Raw genomic sequence first — 17,751 nt, forward strand, 5'->3', positions numbered from 1 at the left:
CTTTTATGAGTTACCTACTTCATCTGTCTTCACTGGAATACTATGCAATAATTTCAGCTGATGGAGAAAACGTAGCTACTCATTTGGCACTGCTTCCCGCCAATAGCGTGTTATAACGATGTTATGGATACTGTTGTAGCTTCTGGCTTGTGTCCAAGCTTGTATCATCTTCATGTTCAAATGCATAGCTTGTTTTTTCACCAATTTATTTGTAGCCTGAAGTACCACTGCATGTCACAGATGACGCTTTCTTGCCTAGTGTGCATGTACACATGCACATCCACAGTATGCTGTAAAAAAGATAGTTTTGAGTTATCCGAGCCTTTTCTCACAGTGGCCTTTGCAAGGGAGAATAGAGGAAGTAAAAGCAAGAAGCCTTTAGCTCTTCTGAAAGGTTAATTGAAGGCAATGCACAGTTCTTGGTAGCTAAGTGAATGTAAGTTGCTGTGTCGAGCTACAAATTATTGAAATACGCTAGCCCGAGGGACACTCACCTTCACACGTTTGACTTTTTCAAATAGCAAACTGCCGTACGATGTTACTCCTGAACAAGCTCTAAATCACGAAGAGGTGAGGACGCGCCTGGATGTCTCAATCAGAAACATGAGGACAGTGACAGACAAGTTCCTGTCTGCCATTGTTAGTTCAGTGGACAAAATCCCGTGAGTCTGGTGTACCACAGTATTACGCCTTGGTGGGTTCATGCTTTGCAGCACTCTTATTTGCCCTTTTCTTTTTCTCAAAGTTACGGAATGCGTTTCATTGCCAAGGTACTAAAAGACTCCCTGCATGAGAAGTTTCCTGATGCTGGTGAGGATGAGCTTCTGAAGGTGAGGATCTGAACGCTGTTGTGAATAATTGTCAGCCAAATTGGCTGTGGGCAGCACATCTCATTCTTCTCCTTTGTTGGGTGTATGTGTGGAGAGGAGTGCATGTAAACCTATATAAAGCTTATTTATTTACTTCTACGGATAGAAAATGTTTCACTTTTTCTGAGATATGATACATTGTTCAGAAGGAGGTATCCTGTTGTTTCTGCTTTGCTTTTATTATCCTGGGCATTTGGTCCTTTAGGTTTCTTGCCTTGGGGTACTTCTGCTTGTAGAAAGTAAACCTTGGTTTTGCTGGTATGATCACAGCCAGCTGCTCCTTTTCTCAAGAGACAATGTCAAGTTAAAAAGCCTGTATGCAAAATTCTGATATTCCTAACTCCCCTGTCTGTAACACTCCAGGATATTTTGACAATGACATGACTAGAAATCATATCCCATGGTGTCTAGTCAGTTTTGTGTTTTGCAACTCAGTAGGTCTGGAGAACTGAAAGGATCCTAATAGTAGTCACTGTCAGATGAGTATAGCTTTGGGGTTATCATTGAAGTTTCTTTGGTTTTATGGCTTTTGATAATTGAAAAGGACTTAATGTCTGTGAATGCTTCGCTTGTTAATAAAACAAAGTTTGGATCTGAGAATACTTGACCGTGTCTCTTTAAACTTCTCTGCCTCCGCTTCATTACAAAATAATTACCAATCTGAATGCTGTTTTCTTCTCTCTTCTAGTTCTGTGCTTTCCCATTCTGAGGCATCGATTCTTTCTATGCAGGTGAATTGATTTCCTCCATCTGTAAATTTAGGTGGAAAACTGTGGTTTTCATTAATCCTTGTGGAAACAATGTAACTGTCCACATGAAAGTCAAAACTGCAGTTGCCTGCCCTGACTACTCATAGGGTTGTTTTTTTTTTTTAGCAACCAGAGCTACCCATATAATATACTGCTCTTCTCCCTCCCACAAGTCTGAAAGCAATGAATACGGTTTCTTTCACAGATGTGTTTTCTAATTGCTGGTAGTAAACAGCTTTGACTGTTGTCACCCAGTGACGTAATTTGTGAGAGCGCAGCAGGGGCTTGCAGGAAATGGTTTTCTAAAGCGTGACCTTGGTGACAGTGGTGAATGATTTCTGAGGCTGCTGCTCAGCAACGGCCAGATTTTTTTTTTTCTCTGTTTTCAGCTGCTTGTTCAGACCTCGATCTCTTCTGTGCATTCAAGTCACATGGCAGGCAGGCAAAGCTACGATTCAGTGACCTGGCAGATTTCTGTGAACCACCAAAAATTACTACAGTATGTGGTGTGAGAACTGTTGCTTTACATCAGCGTGTTAGATTAATTCCTTTGCATAGCTGGAATTACTTTTGGCAAAATATCAAATACAGGTTACAAGTATATTTGTGAGCGTGTGGATAATCGGACATCTTTATTTTTGGTTCCCTGAAGCTTATTGCTGCTCACAGTTGTCTAGCTAAATTGGATTTTGAAGCATCAAATGCCATTCATCTTCTGTACCTCTGAGTTTCTTATCTGTGAATTAAATGGTTTCTCGGTTACTCTCACTAACTTTTGTGTGGGGGTCTGTGCCTGAAAATGTTGTTGGCACAACAACAGAATTGTCAGCAATGCACCTGACAGAATTGCTCTGAAAGAGAAAAGGGCTTTGGATAAGGAATGCAGAGTAGTTTCTTCAGTTTAGCTCCTTGGTGTGCTGTGCTTCCTCACCATTGTTGCTCTGTCAGAGGGGGTGGCCGATTCTGCACGCCTTCTCTCACCATTGGCTCTTGTTCCACACTGAAGCTGTATTACCGGGTTCCTCTGTACCATGATTGTTCTGCTCTTCGTTAGACTAACTTAATTATATTTAGTTCTCCTGATAGATTTTTCTCATGCTCATATGAGGGACTCTGTTGGTAACTTGTAACATCTCCTGTCCATACATATTTAAGTGTTAAATCTTTACGCACAGGAATATCTGCTGCTGTATTGTCCTGGGACTGGTAGAGCTCAGTCTTCCCTCTTTGTGTTGACCGTCCTATTGCATCTTACTGATTCTATTTATTTATTTATTCATTACGCTGTAGATTCTTTGGGCTAGTATATGCTTGTATACAGCAGCACAGCAGAACATTTATCTTGGAAGGAGCCTCTGGCTTACAAGAAAATAATTTGTCAAGAGTAGTTTCAATAAAGTTTAGTTGGGTCCTATACCATTGTTTCTTGATGTGTTTCTTCTCTACTGACTTTTTCCAGATTGTTGGCAACTTACTCTACTATCGCTACATGAATCCCGCCATCGTGGCACCAGATGCGTTTGACATCATTGATCTTTCAGCTGGAGGTCAGCTGACCACGGACCAGCGCAGAAACCTCGGCTCCATCGCGAAGATGCTGCAGCACGCTGCATCCAATAAGATGTTCATGGGAGACAACGCGCACCTAAGCATCATCAATGAATACCTATCGCAGTCATACCAGAAATTCAGGTAGAAGACCTTCGCTAATTAAGTTGGGAAGTCTGGCAGAGGGTAATATTGCAAGTAAAAAGAGAATAATAATAAAATTTAAACACGATAAATTCTATCTCTGTCAACTATGCGGTCTGTTGAAAAGAAGATATCGTACTCCAGACTGCCATAAACATCAGTGGCAGATAAAACGAGCTGCTGGAACTTATGAAGATACATTGTATGTTAATGAGTTAGGCAAAGTCAAGTATTTTGACGTAAGAGTTTCCAGAATAAAGGTTGCTTTTGCATATGTTTATTGTCATACCTCAGACGTAGTCAACTTAAACGGACATCCATTCTTCTGTCCGATATCAACGCTGGTTCCACATGAAACAGCAGTGGTGTTCAGGAATAAAGCAGCTTGGCATTTAGGTCTTTGTATAGTTAGAGTAACCTTTTGTTCAAGAACCATCATCTTACACCTCTTGTGTTTTGGGAGACAGAAAACCAGAGACTGCTGGGAGCAAGGGGTGGTTACTGCAGTGGAGGCAGGAGGATGTGTGAACAAAGTCACCGGAGCCATAAACCAGTCCTGAGAACAGTGTCAGCATGGCCAGTACCAATAATTGAATTTGCCAGTTTACTTCTGGTGTATTAAACTAAAGCTGACAAAATGAAGTATGCTGTAATGTACCGTAGTTTAAAGAAGAGAGGCTATGCCGGGGATTGCCGTGGGGAGTTAATGTTCTTGATACACCACGCAACTCTCCGAGCCCCACTGATTCTTCTTTCCTCTTCTTTTTTTTTTTCTGAAGACGCTTTTTTCAGGCTGCCTGTGAGGTTCCTGAATTGCAGGATAAATTTAATATTGATGAATATTCTGACTTGGTGACGCTCACTAAACCAGTTATTTATATTTCTATTGGTGAAATCATCAATACACACACTGTAAGTACACATTGGTCACAGTCGCTCCTTATAAGCAGTGCTTACAAAGAAGATGCTGGTTCTGGCTGAAATGCAAAGTTACCAAATAGAAGGCTGAAAGTTGTCTTTGCTTGTGGTGTGCAAGAACTTGTTGGTTTGTAGAATTAAATAATTTGCTTGTGGCTTCTCTAAGTTTCTTTTGAAAGTATTTGAGTGCGTGATAATGGCGCAGCTTTGAATGTTGATTTTTCTGCTTTGGAGTTCAATGAAATAAGGTATTTTTCTAAAAGGTACCAGCTCAAAGTAATGTAATTTTGTTGTCTGGAAAAGGATGTATGATTAACAACATAAATGTTCTTTCTGTTGATCTAGTTGCTCTTAGACCATCAAGATGCAATTGCTCCTGAGCACAGTGATCCAATCCATGAGCTGCTGGACGATCTCGGAGAAGTTCCTACAATTGAGTCCTTAATAGGTGGTCTACCTTATTGTACTTAAGCAATATGTGATACTACCTTAAATAGTTTGAAGTGCAGTAAATAAACCGTCTAAGAAATCATCACAGGTTGTTTGGGAGGACACGCTCTAGAAAGCAGCAGGAGATTTGTTCCAGCATATTCTCTCTGACTGCAGAATTTGTTACCCTGAAAAGAACAGGTGTTCTTTCCCTTCTCCTCTCATTTCCACCCCCCTTGCCTCACCTCACTCCAGAAGTTACTAGAAGACAGACGGATATTTTGACATGTTTTCTTTGTTCTGTTATGCTGGAGCCATTTCTGTGCGCGCGTGTGTGTGTGTTTTCGTCCCAGCCTGTTTGAGAAGATCAGTCTCTCATTTTATCTTTCTGCAGCCCCTTGAAAAGAGAGGGTGAGAAGGGAACCGTCCTAACAACTGTTCTCATGAAAGTGCAGGCGCAATTAGAGCAAGAAAATTTCTTTTGGACAAGAGACCTCAGTTTGTTTAGTAGAAGATTACAAGCTCAGTTGTCAAAAGAGCTTTGCTCTTAGCTGGGAAAATTAATTCTAATGGGGACATGGACGTAGAGGCGTGGTCATTTTTATTTATAAAGTATTTTTGGCAGACCAACTACTCAGTAGAAAGTGAGGTGCTGAGGTACAGTGTGGAATACACATACATCTTTAAGTCATGTGAACTAGTGATTTTTGTGGTGCCTTTCTGTCTGGTACATCACTTTTGTGAACAAAAAGTCCGTACCACATCCAAGATGATGTTTTCAAAAGGTGTTTTTGGCTTTTGAAGTGTCCTTTTGACAGTATAGGAAACAGTATCGTTTTGTGTGTGGTCTGTTACATAGGAAAAAATTACAAAGCTCTAGCAGTCAAGAACGTAAAGAATTTGATTTAATCTGGAAACTCTTTCTGCTTGGCAGGGGAAGGGTCTGGCAATGTTAATGACCCCAACAGGGAAATGCTAGCAAAGACCGAGGTTTCTCTCACTCTCACTAATAAATTTGATGTACCTGGTGATGAGAATGCAGAGATGGATGCGAGGACGATTCTGTTGAAGTAAGTGAGGGGTAAATGCCTGGTGTTAACCTGAATTTTTACAGTTAGTCTGCATGTGAAAGTAAAAGAATTGAAGTGTAATTTAAACAAATGTGGGACTGTTACTCCAAATACAGCAAGCTTGTAGCCATGTCCTTTCAATGCTGCAGCTGTTGAATTTGTTCCTGTTAGTCTCTGGTTGATGTTGAATGTGTCATTCTTTAAAAGTCTACCTCGGATGGTTCTGGAGAGGAAAACCACCTGAATAACTTGTAAAGATAATTTTAAATAATCCATAGTGTTCATCACAATTGAGTTTCAACTCTGAAGTCGATTTTAATGTAAAATTTAGATGAATCAATATTTGTATTGCCTATGTAATGCCCCATGCATGTGTTTTCAATAGGCTATGTGTGGCATACAGAAATTTTAAGGGTAACTAAATGTCTAGTATATGTGGATAACACTCTGTTGCTAAGTTTGCTTTTTCCTGCAGAATTAGCTGCTTTACACAGCTTTTGAACAGATTACGTCTGTATCCTTTTAGCAAAGCGGGAGACGGTGGTAACGTAGGATAACGCTCCCTGTGGCTTTCCCCTGTCTGTGCGAAATCTCTCCCTAGGATATTTTTGCTGTTGCTGCTCTCCTCTTTTGGTTTATGATGCAGTCCCCTTCTCTCTGCACTCGCTGTCCCCCAAAGCTGACACTTGAAGACTAATAAACCTGTTTGGGAAATAGAGGTGTTATTAGCTTAATGGAAAGAGAGCAGTGGACTGCCAGGGATTTCATTGTTGCCAGACTCTTTACTCTGGAGGACTTAGCACTAGTATTGACTCTTGGTCAGTTTTAAGCAAATCCCTGTTTCTGAGGTGTATCAAGCAGTTACCTGACATTCGGATGCACGTTCACCCGCTCTGGTGCGTTCCTGCTCAGACGCTAGATAGTTTACTTGAGAATTCTACAGGCCGGCGTGCACATCGTCTAGATGGACCAGTGATCTCCCAGAAGAAAATTCTGTCTCCGAAAATAACTTTAAATTAACTGGGCTTCTCAAAAGATACGTGAATATTTCCCTACCTGCCAGACAAAGGTGACATTGATTTCAATAGTAAAGATTTTCCAGATGTGCTGGTAGTCATTGAAGTCGTAGATGATGAGGTAGGTGTGCGTGTGATGCGCATTGTGTGATGCCAGAAGTAATTCCAGCCTGACTGCGAAGTCCTGAAGGTGCTGTGGGTTTCATCGTGTGGCTCAAGGACAGAATTGCCTCAGAGTGGGCACTGGCTGCGATTAAATCACAGCTGAGATCAAGGAACGACCCTGTCTGTCACCAGATTGGAGTCAGGGATCTGCTTTGGCTCAGTTACTGCACGCATAAGAAAACAATTGCGTGGAGATTTTTGATACCTGTCCCAAAGCACTGAAGTGCACTTACGGATGGATAATATTACAGATTTTTTCTGACTGCACAAAGCCACTGTTGCTGCTACCTGCTTTACCTTTCACCTTGGAATTGCAGCTTCTGTGGTCCACATGGCCCTGGCCCAGGCTGCCCAGAGAGGTTGTGGAGTCTCCTCTGGAGACATCCAAACCCCTGGACGCGTTTCTGTGCGACTGCTCCGGTGATCCTGCTCTGGGGGGTTGGACTTGGGCATCTCCAGAGGACCCTACCTACTCCTGACATTCTGTGATTCTGTGATGGCAGTACTGGGGCTGCCTCGGAATATATGGGGCAACGTCTTTGCTGTTGGAGGGGATACCGGGGAGCAAATCCTATGTACTATGTAGATGAACCTTGGAAGGGACCAGTGTCTGACAACACACTGTCAAAAAAGTAAAGTGCTTCTCAGGGTTCTGATCTGTTCTAGCCCACGACTACCTAAGCATGTAGTCAGTGATAATCTGACTTTAGGTAAATCAGTAGTGTTGGTGTTAATTGTGAAACAGAACAGTATTGAAGGTGTTTCAGTGTAAAGTTTTTTATTCTCTTCTTCCTCATTTCTTTGCAGCACAAAACGTTTAATTGTTGATGTAATCCGCTTCCAACCAGGGGAGACACTGACTGAAATCTTGGAAACTGCAGCTACCCCAGAGCAAGTACGAAGTTGTTTACCTGCATTTTTCTCAGACTAGGAAAGTGTCGAATCTGTAGATATATGTGGGTATACTTGGGAGTCTGCGGGTGTGTATTACAGTGAAGCTGTCTCCACTGATGGTGGAGCAGTATGTAAAAATAATGAGGGAATACAATGGAAATAAATTTAATGTGTGAACCTTACTCCTCCAGTAGTTGCTAGAAACTGTTTATCTAGAAGACCATTTTAAATGGCAGGTAGGCTTCTGCTGGTTCTTGGAAGTGGAATGTGTCCATCAAACGTGGATTTCTTGGAGCCAGTCTGGGAATGACCAAGCGCAACTCTCTATCCTATGTTATGCTGGAGGTCGGGCAATCTGTTCCTGGTTCTTTGTCACCTTTAAATCGATCAGCTTATGAACTTGTAATGTTTTGTTTTCTTTTTCTAGGAAGCGGAGCATCAAAGAGCTATGCAGAAACGGGCCATTCGTGATGCTAAAACTCCCGATAAGATGAAAAAATCTGTGTCTGTAAAGGAAGATGGAAACTTAAATCTTCAAGGAAAAAAAGATAAAATCAAGACAGGCCTGAAGAAGCTGACAGAACTGGGGACAGTGAACGTGAAAAATAAATACCAGGAACTAATCAATGACGTTGCAAAGGTATGTCAGGCGGCGGTTACCTAGTGATTGTAGTGGAGTTTTGCTGCAGTTTGCAGTGTTGTGAAACTGGCATGAGTTTTCAGGAGGAGTAAGTTTTGTAGTAGCTGTTTTACAGCCACAAAGCCTATCTTTTGCCACAGTGTTTCCACCTCTTGGCATTTGGGAAGTCCTTTATTTTTATATGACATTTGTGTTTTCTCAAATTGCTGTGTTGCCAGAATCTCAGGCCCTTGAAGGAAAAAGCATTATAGCTCTGAGGGGAAGTTCTGGGGTGTAATTTTCCCCCCAGCCCTTCCCCCCCAGCTCCTTTTCACTAATTTAAGTAGCACCTGTACAAACTTTAATCACGCAAAGAAGTTTTGTCCGTAACTTAAAGACATCCTATTACTTTTATTGAAATGTACCCATTCACTTTAGATCACATACTGTTGGTGCCCACTCTAGTCACTGCAACTAGGACAGTATTGAAGTCTGAGAAAGCAGCAAAGGCTTCAAATGAACTGCTGCTGGTTAGTTCCAGAAACAGTCAATGCAGAGAAGTGGTGACGCTTAAACTGGGGCAAGTGCAACTTGAGGGCTCCAGCTTGTAGCGTGAAGCAAGACTAAGCAAAATCAAATGGTGTGTTTCAAAAACTCAGTGCTCTGGGCTTGAGCAACTGGAGAGCTCGAACGACTGTTAAGTGTTTGCCTGTCTTTCTCTGCGACGTAGGATATCCGAAATCAGCGTAGATACCGTCAGAGAAGAAAGGCAGAGCTGGTGAAGCTGCAGCAGACGTACAGTGCCTTGAACTCCAAAGCTACTTTTTATGGGGAACAAGTGGATTATTATAAAAGCTATATCAAAACCTGCTTGGATAACCTGGCCAGCAAGGGCAAGTATGTACCTCAGAACCATGCTGTGGCCCTGGAAGTGCTTCTTATAGAAAGCCCCTTAGGCTGTTGCTGAGAAGAATCATAATGCCACCTGCTCAAAGCTCCTCGGCCAAGCTCTTTACTGCAGTGATAGTTCCAGGGTGTCAGTGGTGGCAAAATATGGGGTGAGAGCAGTGCCCCAAAATGGGGTCAGAAAGACATGCTTGAAAGTATTCTGGTCTCTCTGGGAAAGGGGAGTGTAGAGAGTCCAGTGGGAATGAAGCAGGCTGCCCAGATAACATGCGTGCTGCCCAGTCAGTCTGTCCTGTCATCCTTTCTAGGAGCAGAGAATGAAAAAAACCATAGTTACCTGCAAGGAAAGCATTGAGCATGAATAGTCCTCTTTCTATCCCAAGTGGGGTCAGTTGTAGCGCAAGACAATTCAGATTTTCCTGAAAAAAAAAAAGTGTCTTCCTCCCCAGTGAGATGCAGGAAGAGCAACTGCCAGTGAAAACAGGCAAGAGAGCTGCTGAGTAGTCTCCGCCTTCTCCATGTCAGTTGTCACCAGATTCCGTTTTGATAAATACCTAATGATAGATGGTACGGCTTTCTATGAAGTACCATGTGGTTATGTTTTAGGGTTGGTTTTTTCTTTTTGGTTGGTTGGTTTTTCCTTCTTCTGTAGTGTAAGAGTTATTGGTAAATAGTAGAAAATCGAAGATCCGATCTGAGCTACAAGTGCTTTGTAGATAAACTGGCTAGTAGAACTACGTCAGCTGCATTAGTCACAATTTATTAGCTATACTGGTTCTGTCCTCTCATCCAAATTGGATTAAATGTTTGCTGTCCAAAATCTCTACTCATTTGATCATCTTGTTTGCGTTTTTTTTGGTGTGGTTGAGGTGTGGTGGTGGTGGTGGTGGTGGTGGTGGTTGTTGTTGTTGTTATTGTTATTGTTATTATTTTGCAGAGTCTCTAAGAAACCTCGGGAGATGAAAGGCAAAAACAGTAAAAAGATTTCTTTAAAATATACAGCAGCTCGACTTCATGAGAAAGGAGTGCTTTTAGAGATTGAGGACCTGCAGAGTAACCAGTGAGTTTCTTTTAAAAACTCTTTAGAGCTAAATGACCTTATTGGAGGAAGAGGAAAACAGATATGTTGAATTCTTATATCTTTCTTCAAACTAGTCTAGGTGCTGGCAATTAAAGAACAGAAGCTTTGAGATTTGCTTGAGATCATGACAGAACGTCTTGCTGTTTTGTTCTTGGAATTCAGCATTGTTGGTAGACTTTGCTATTAAAGCTGAAGAAAATCTTTGGTGATCTAGGCTGGCATCCCTAGGGCCAAGAAACCTCGCACAGTGGTCTCTCTTCAGTTCTTTCTGGATGGAGCGAAGCAGCTCTTTGGTTGAGAAGTGCAATTTAAACATGATGTCCTCTTCGCACCTGCGCCTTCCCTGTCACCCTTCCGGTCGTAGAGGGGTGAATTGCTACTATGGTTAACAGTGCTCACTGTTGAAAAATCGACTTAAGGCTAGCTTGAGTTTGTCCAGCTGCAGTCTGCTAGCCTTAAGAACTCGGTGTGTTTTCTGTGCAATATACAGAAGCTGCCTGTTACTAGGAATTTTTTTTCAACCTTGACTGGTATTTTGTGCATTGTGCACTAAATGAGACATGGATGTGCAGCACTGAAGTAGCCTGTCCAGAGTGCACCAGCTAAGATACCGTACTTACTAAATTACTACTATGCTTGTGTGAAGTTGTGATCTAGCGGGCACAGAATCTCTTAGGCTTCCATTCATTGTTGTATGGAGTCTGGTCAGCTTTTATCATGTCTTTCCAAATGGGGATATAGCATAGAGAGTTAAGAATAGAATTCTTAAGAATTTATGTCCAGATTTCATCTCGTATATTTCCTCCCTGTTTACGTAGGAAGTACAAGTTCAGTAATGAATTGTGGTTTTTCATTTCTCGAATTTCATAGGTTTAAAAATGTGATATTTGAAATCAGTCCAACAGAAGAAGTAGGAGATTTCGAGGTAAAAGCGAAATTCATGGGGGTACAGATGGAAACCTTTATGTTACATTACCAGGTAAGAACTGTCCTACTCAGTGATGTCATATAAGTTCTGCTTGCTGGACTCTCCATCAAAATAATAATGGCATGTTTTCTGCCTGAACAGTCCGAAAAATGCTCTCAGAAACAACTCATTTGTTGCAGGCAAAACAGATGCAATGCAAATGGGGGATTCAGACTACTTCTGTTTCTTTACTAATGATAGCCTGATCTGTGTTCTCAGTTACACTTACGTGTCCACACACAAAACGAATGCATGTGTTTTCAGCAGCTTCCTGCTACAGCAGAGAGATTGGGAGTCTGTGGCAGCAGCCAGCCGGGCCTGGCTATGGTGGCTTCAGCCACTCATCACATATTGCTATTCTCTCTGCCACCCTACACTCACTGGTTTCTTTAGCTGTACCATTTTTAGGAGTCCTCAACCTTTACTCAGGCCAGGCTACCAGAACAGGCATCCTGACTGGCCTTTTCCCAAACGGTTCCCCGTTATTCCTCCAACGCCAGTACTGCTCTAACTGATGTGTTGGTCCCCTTCTTCCACTTCTGTCCCTGCCCACCACCCACCCAACTTTGGGTGTCGTTAGGTTGGTTGGTTTGTTTGCCTCAGGGGCCTCAAAACAGATTGTGTGCAGGAGCACCTCGCGTTGCGGTAAGTCCATGCCACCTTACTGGCTGCTGGGAGGGACGGCTGCCTCACGCACTGTTTGTGTGCTCTGAGGACTTCTCTAGTTCATTCTGGTCCTAATCTGTCAGGGCTGGTCATGAACTTCTTGGTTCATGAGGCTACCCGAGGTCACTCGCTCCTCAGGCACGTGTGCTGCTATACACCTTATGCTATATACCACTATGCATTTGTCGCACTGCTTTGCAAAAAAAAGCACAGGTTCTGAGAGGACAGCAACGAGACAACTGCTGCTGGTCATCCAAGCATAGCATTAACAGGGGCATCAGTTAAAAAGGCATGCATTACCATTGCCAATTTTTTTTACAGAAAGTATCAGAAATAGCTTTATGGTCGTTTACACAAGAGTCACCCAGGCTGGACAGCTGCAGGAGCCAGATTGGGATTTTGGAGCGCAGGAGCACTACCTGAGTGCCTTCTCCAGTCTGCGCTGTTCAAGAGCAGGCTTGCTGAAAGAAATTAATTGCTGAGATAAATCAGTGCAGAGAGTGCCACTGCTCTGTCAGGTGCATTGCTGACAAGAGCAAAGTGTAACTAGAAATACTGCCTACATAAACACCCGCGAGACTGAATCGGCACCGTGTACATAGTCCTAACAGAGATGCTGTTTCTTTGCCCGAGGCTGCAGTGCTCTAAAGCACCTCACTGAGACCTGCGGCAACTAAGACTTTTAGAAAGTGATGCTGTGGAATGTTGTAATGTTTCACGGGTGGATAATTAGGCATGCGGGAGACCCTTTCTAAACGTTACAACAACTTTATGGCTACTGTGCAAATGAAAAGCCTGGAAGTGGCTAGATCTGAAATATGGCTTTCTTAGCATGGTCTTCTATTTCTGCCCTCTTTAGTATTTTTTTTTTAATAAACAGTCGTTAAAAAAATAAGATCTTTAAATGCTTTAGAGCAACTATTTTTCATACACTAGAAGCAGATCTTTAACAAGTCTCTCATTTTTCTATCTTATGCCATGTACTTTGTGATAGATAGTCCTCAAAAACCTACTGTACCACGGGGTCTTGTATATTCTCCGTAAACTCTTGAGGATTCCTCGCTCATAAAGGTATTCTCTTTGGCAGGATCTTTTGCAGCTGCAGTATGAAGGCGTTGCGGTCATGAAGTTGTTCGACAGAGCAAAAGTGAATGTCAACCTTCTGATCTTTCTTCTGAATAAGAAATTTTATGGGAAGTAACCAACCCCTGCCAGCAAGTCTGTGAAAGGGGAAATGAATGGAAAGCTGCACATACAACTTTTAATGGTGTAACTATGTATCGGTATATGCCCCTGCTGTGCTAATATATATCAAATGCATCATGAAGGAGGGCTGAGAACCTCTTGTGGAGTGGCAACCCTGATTGAGTCTGCAGGGGTTTGCTTTCTTGTTTATTTATGATCTTTAGCTTCAACTTTGAAGGTCCCCTGAGAAACAGTGAATTTAGAATGTATTTTTTACATGGCACTAGGGATTAAACTAATATTAGAGTATACTTAGGGCATCTGGATGCTTGATTTGCCTAATTGCGTGCTTCGTGAGACTCGAAGTCTTGGTGCCTGCGTGAAGAGAAAGCTGGCACTGTACAGCGGTCGGTTTGCCTCTTCCTGAAAGCAAAAAAGGGTTTCAGATTGTGTTTGGAATCCAGTTATTCTCCAACAACGACCGAAATAAATAACAGCCGAGGTCCAGGTTACCCAATTGTGAACTTGTGGGGGCAGCGGCCGGTTCCCGGGATAGAACTGTTGCGGTCTGGGGAATTGGTAAGCGTCGTAATTGGTGGCTGAACTGTTGGCAAAATCAAGTACTGCAGCCACAGAGAGCAGCTCCAGTGTCTCCTTTTTAAATTCTCTTGATCACACTGTAATAAGTTACAGATGGCTCCTTAATTAGAGGAACTGTGGAATGTATTTACTAGTGCTTACAGATGAAAAAAAGCCTTTTGGGGAAGGGGAGAGAAACTTCAAAAAATTGAGACATGTTAACTATTAATGTTGCTTGCAAAGCATTTGAACTGTAAAAATAACTTTTTTCCAGCTTAGAGCAATGTTCCATATATCTGTATCTGATACAATAAATGTTAGGCTCTACCTGCAGACTTGTCAAAGGCAGACGACTATCTTAAATAGGGTTAGCTTAAAAAAGTTAAATTTTTCTAGCTATACTCCAGTTCCCATTTCTTTGACTACTTCAGGTTGTTTTTTTTCCTCACCATGGTGGTGGTGGTAGCTGTTCTGCTATATCCAATAAAAATGCAGAGACTCTTTAAAAAAATCTGACCTTTAAATTCATCAGTTTCTCCTGCTCTCACCACAGTTTTTTTTCTTAACTTTTTTATTTTTTTAAAAAATACATGTCTCTTAATTGCAAATTTCAAGTTATACATATGTCACTTTTGATGTTCAGCAACAAGACTTCACTCTCTTAAACAAAAAAACCCCAACAAAACCCAAACCCCATCCGTTTCCTTCCAGAGATCTGAGCACAGCACGTCTTCCAAAAGCTGATGGCAGCACTGGTCTTTTGAGTTCTCAGTTTTAAGTCAACATATCATAAAAACATCTTCCTCTGCATGCCTCAGTGCAGCCCAAAGCACTAGCAAATCAGCCAGTACTTTTTGGTAGCTTTAGGCATTGCAGCACTGTGGATTTGTTTGGTTTTGTGGGTTTTTTTGTTTTGTTTTTGTTTTGGTTTTTTTTTTTAAAAGTAATCCACATAGAAGAGCTGTTTATCTCACTGATTTTTCTATCATAAATGAAATTTAAGAAAATGTATTAAAATGGTATAATTTAGAAATTGACTCACATTGTTTTAAAATGTAACTGCCAAATAGCTGTAGCATTTAGGGTACTAGGTGTACTGAAGCTGCTGGTATTTGCTCTAACCGGTTAAAAAAGCAGCCACTGAATGTTACGGGGTGGTTTTTTCCTGGTATTTTGAGGGAGTGCTCTGGAGTACTTTATTTCTGTCTCGCTCTCAATGGTGCGTTTCCCTGGCAGTCCAGTAGCATCTTCCTTACGTACTTCGAAAAGCAGAAGCCACAAATTGTTATGTAGTGGAAAAGCGCCGAAAACCCCCGAAATTGAGTACTTTGACAAGCTAACCCTCCATTTTTTGTATTACGGCAAAGCCCCCTTTCCCCTCACTTTGGGGAAGATTTGGGGTGAAACGCTGGCAGCTCGAGTAGCATCGCGTTATCCGGGGCGGATTTGAGCCCCACGCCCCCAGGGAGCGGTGTCCGTTGCAGCTGGGGCGGAGGGATCTGGGAAGGGACGACCGCTGCTGCTGGAGATGCACCGGTAAAACAGTTCCGAGGGACGCCGCGGCTCTGGAGCCGCGCATGCGCAGCAGCACGCTGTGGCGCTTGTGCTGCCGGTTATCATGCGCATGCGCAGTGACTGGGTCGCCGCGCTCGCTGATGCCGATTGGCGAACGAGTTTCGGGGTCTCTCTGAAGCTGGAGTTGGGGTCCTTATCGAAAAAAGATTCAGAGTCTCGTGGGGTAGGATCTGAGGTCCCTGTGGGTCAGAACTTAGGGACTACCGGGACAGGATTCACGGTGCCAGTAGGGCAGAACTTGTGGTCCCACGGGATAACACTGGAGGTCACTGTGAGGCGATAACAAGGGGTTGCCGTGGGGCAGGGTGACCCCCACTCTCCTCTCTGTGTGTGTGGGGGCTACAAGCGCCGCCCCCGACCCACTTGCATGCTGAAGTACTCGGCGGAGCTGTTGCCTTGGGCACCTGGAGCTGGTAGGGAGGTTCTGCCCTTGCCCTTTGCGAAGAGCTGGGGTTTGGAGCGCTGGGGGGGAGGGCCAAACCATTGAGGGTCCAGCTCAGCCTCGCACAAAGGGGATGCTGGTTTCCCCGCCGCCCCCCAAACCGTGGGGACCCAGCATGGGGTATCCCGGGGTGGGGTGGGCTTTAGAGTAACTGGGATGCTTCGAGGTGACCTCGGAATGCCTCGGGGAGGCCTTGGGATGCTTCAAGGGGGTCTGGGGGTGTCTCTGGGGAGATCCTTTGGGGGACTGGAGGAGCCCTAGGGTGCACCAAGAGGGTATGGAACGTTTTGGCATATGATTTAGGGATACAGGGAACACTGGAGTGCTCGAGGTGTTTTGGGGTGTCTGGGGAGGGTTTTAGGATGACTGGTGTGTCCTTGGGATGCCCCAATGGGGTCTGGAGTTTCTGGGAGGGCTTTAAGGATGCTGAGGGGGTTCTGGGGGGGCTTTAGGGGTTGCTGGTGGGGGATTTGGTGTTCCTGGTGTTTCAGGGTGTCTCGAGGGAGGCTTTAGGGGGTGCTAGGTGCCTTGGGGTGGCTTTAAGGATCCTAGGGGGGGGGTCTGGGGTGTCCCATGAGTTCCGGGAGCACTGGGATGAGCAGAGGGATGCAGGGCAGGAGGAGAGCTCCAGAGCGGGTCTGGAGTGTTTTGGGAGATACTTCAGTGATGCCGGTTGGGGCTTTGGGGGGCATATTTTTTTCTGGTCTCTAACGCCTGTTTTTGTCCCCAAGGAGAGGCTACGTTTTAACGTTGATGGGTTTCCTCACAAATGCCTCAGTCAACGCAGCCGAGCTGCGAGACGGATGGCGAGGATCCGTGCCGCCTGTGGGTGCAGGGTCCGTCAGCCGTGCGCGTCTGCGTTTTGCCTCGGGTGCTTGTGGTGTGGGCTTTAACGTGAGCGTTTGGAACGTGTCAGCTCTCGCTCCGTGTGTTTCATGTGGAGTATTTTAACACGAGCACTCAAAGTAAGGTCTGAGCGTGTTTGCGCCTGTGCAAAGCTTCCCTCCCTCCCTTTCTTTTCTCTGCGGGGAGGCACAATTGTCCCTTTCTGAGCGCTTACCGTGAACCAGTAGCAGGAAAATCATTCCCACTTCTGCTGTTCGTGCTTTTAATTTTTTCATGTCCCTAATTGCAGTTGCTTTCAAAATGGTCTTTCTGTCTACTTTTTTTCTCATTTGCAGTGTTTATTTTTCAGTTTTTTTTCATCTTTTGTTAGTGCTGTCACTTTTAAAATCTTTCCTGGTCGCCATCTTTATTTTTTAATTATTTCTTATCTTTCCTTAGTGTTGTCACTTTTAAAATTGTCTTTCTACATCTCTTTTGGTTTTTTGAGGTCCTCTGTACCTATTTTTTAATTCTTTCCTCTCTCAGTGTCTTGGCTTTTCAAATTCTGTTCCTGTGTCTACTTTGTTCTGATTTTGCTGGGATTGAATCGTAGAATTCTGCTTTTCTGTCTCAGTAGAACTGCATTCCCAAGAGAACCGCAGCGTTTGATTTAGGGAACACAAGTTGATATTACGGCTTTAGCTGGGATAGAGCGATTTTTCCTTACGGTAGCTACCGAGGGTTTTGTTTTGATTTGCGCTGGGAAGAATATTGATCACTCGCCAGTGTTTGTGTTTTCAAGGTTGGTTTTTTCAGTCTTTCATCTGAACCTTTTGTTAGAGAGGTTTTGTTTGGTTTTGTTTTGATTTGGGTTTTTTGTTAGGGGTTTTGTGGTTGGTTTGGTTTTGTTTGGTTTTGGTTTTTTGTTTTGTTTTGGGTTTTTTTCCTCTCTGCACAGAGGATGGGGAAGCGAAAGCCCGGGATTTTCCAGGACAGGGGCCCCAGCACAGATGATCCGGGTGTGATCCCAGCTGACCAATAAGTTGTGTTATATCCCACACATGTCGCACTCGCTGTAAACTGGGAGGTTTGCAAGGGACGACC

The 17,751-nt window shown here is 43.5% G+C and overlaps 1 protein-coding gene across 1 annotated transcript in view; it reads left to right on the forward strand.

The window, feature by feature from the left end:
• The window catches only part of IQGAP1 (IQ motif containing GTPase activating protein 1), a 59,819-nt gene extending 46,463 nt beyond the window's left edge, over window positions 1–13,356 (forward strand). The window contains exons 26-37 of the mRNA XM_010192398.1: window positions 522–662; window positions 746–830; window positions 3,078–3,310; window positions 4,090–4,222; window positions 4,574–4,676; window positions 5,592–5,727; window positions 7,716–7,803; window positions 8,230–8,442; window positions 9,152–9,318; window positions 10,265–10,387; window positions 11,279–11,387; window positions 13,129–13,356. Of these exons, the coding sequence (XP_010190700.1) occupies window positions 522–662; window positions 746–830; window positions 3,078–3,310; window positions 4,090–4,222; window positions 4,574–4,676; window positions 5,592–5,727; window positions 7,716–7,803; window positions 8,230–8,442; window positions 9,152–9,318; window positions 10,265–10,387; window positions 11,279–11,387; window positions 13,129–13,242 (1,645 nt within the window). The 3' untranslated portion in view covers window positions 13,243–13,356. The remainder of the gene's footprint in view (window positions 1–521; window positions 663–745; window positions 831–3,077; window positions 3,311–4,089; window positions 4,223–4,573; window positions 4,677–5,591; window positions 5,728–7,715; window positions 7,804–8,229; window positions 8,443–9,151; window positions 9,319–10,264; window positions 10,388–11,278; window positions 11,388–13,128) is intronic.
• The last annotated feature ends 4,395 nt before the right edge of the window (window positions 13,357–17,751 follow it).

The sequence above is a fragment of the Mesitornis unicolor genome, unplaced genomic scaffold (assembly GCF_000695765.1).
Source record: "Mesitornis unicolor isolate BGI_N332 unplaced genomic scaffold, ASM69576v1 scaffold17759, whole genome shotgun sequence".
NCBI lineage: Eukaryota > Metazoa > Chordata > Aves > Mesitornithiformes > Mesitornithidae > Mesitornis > Mesitornis unicolor.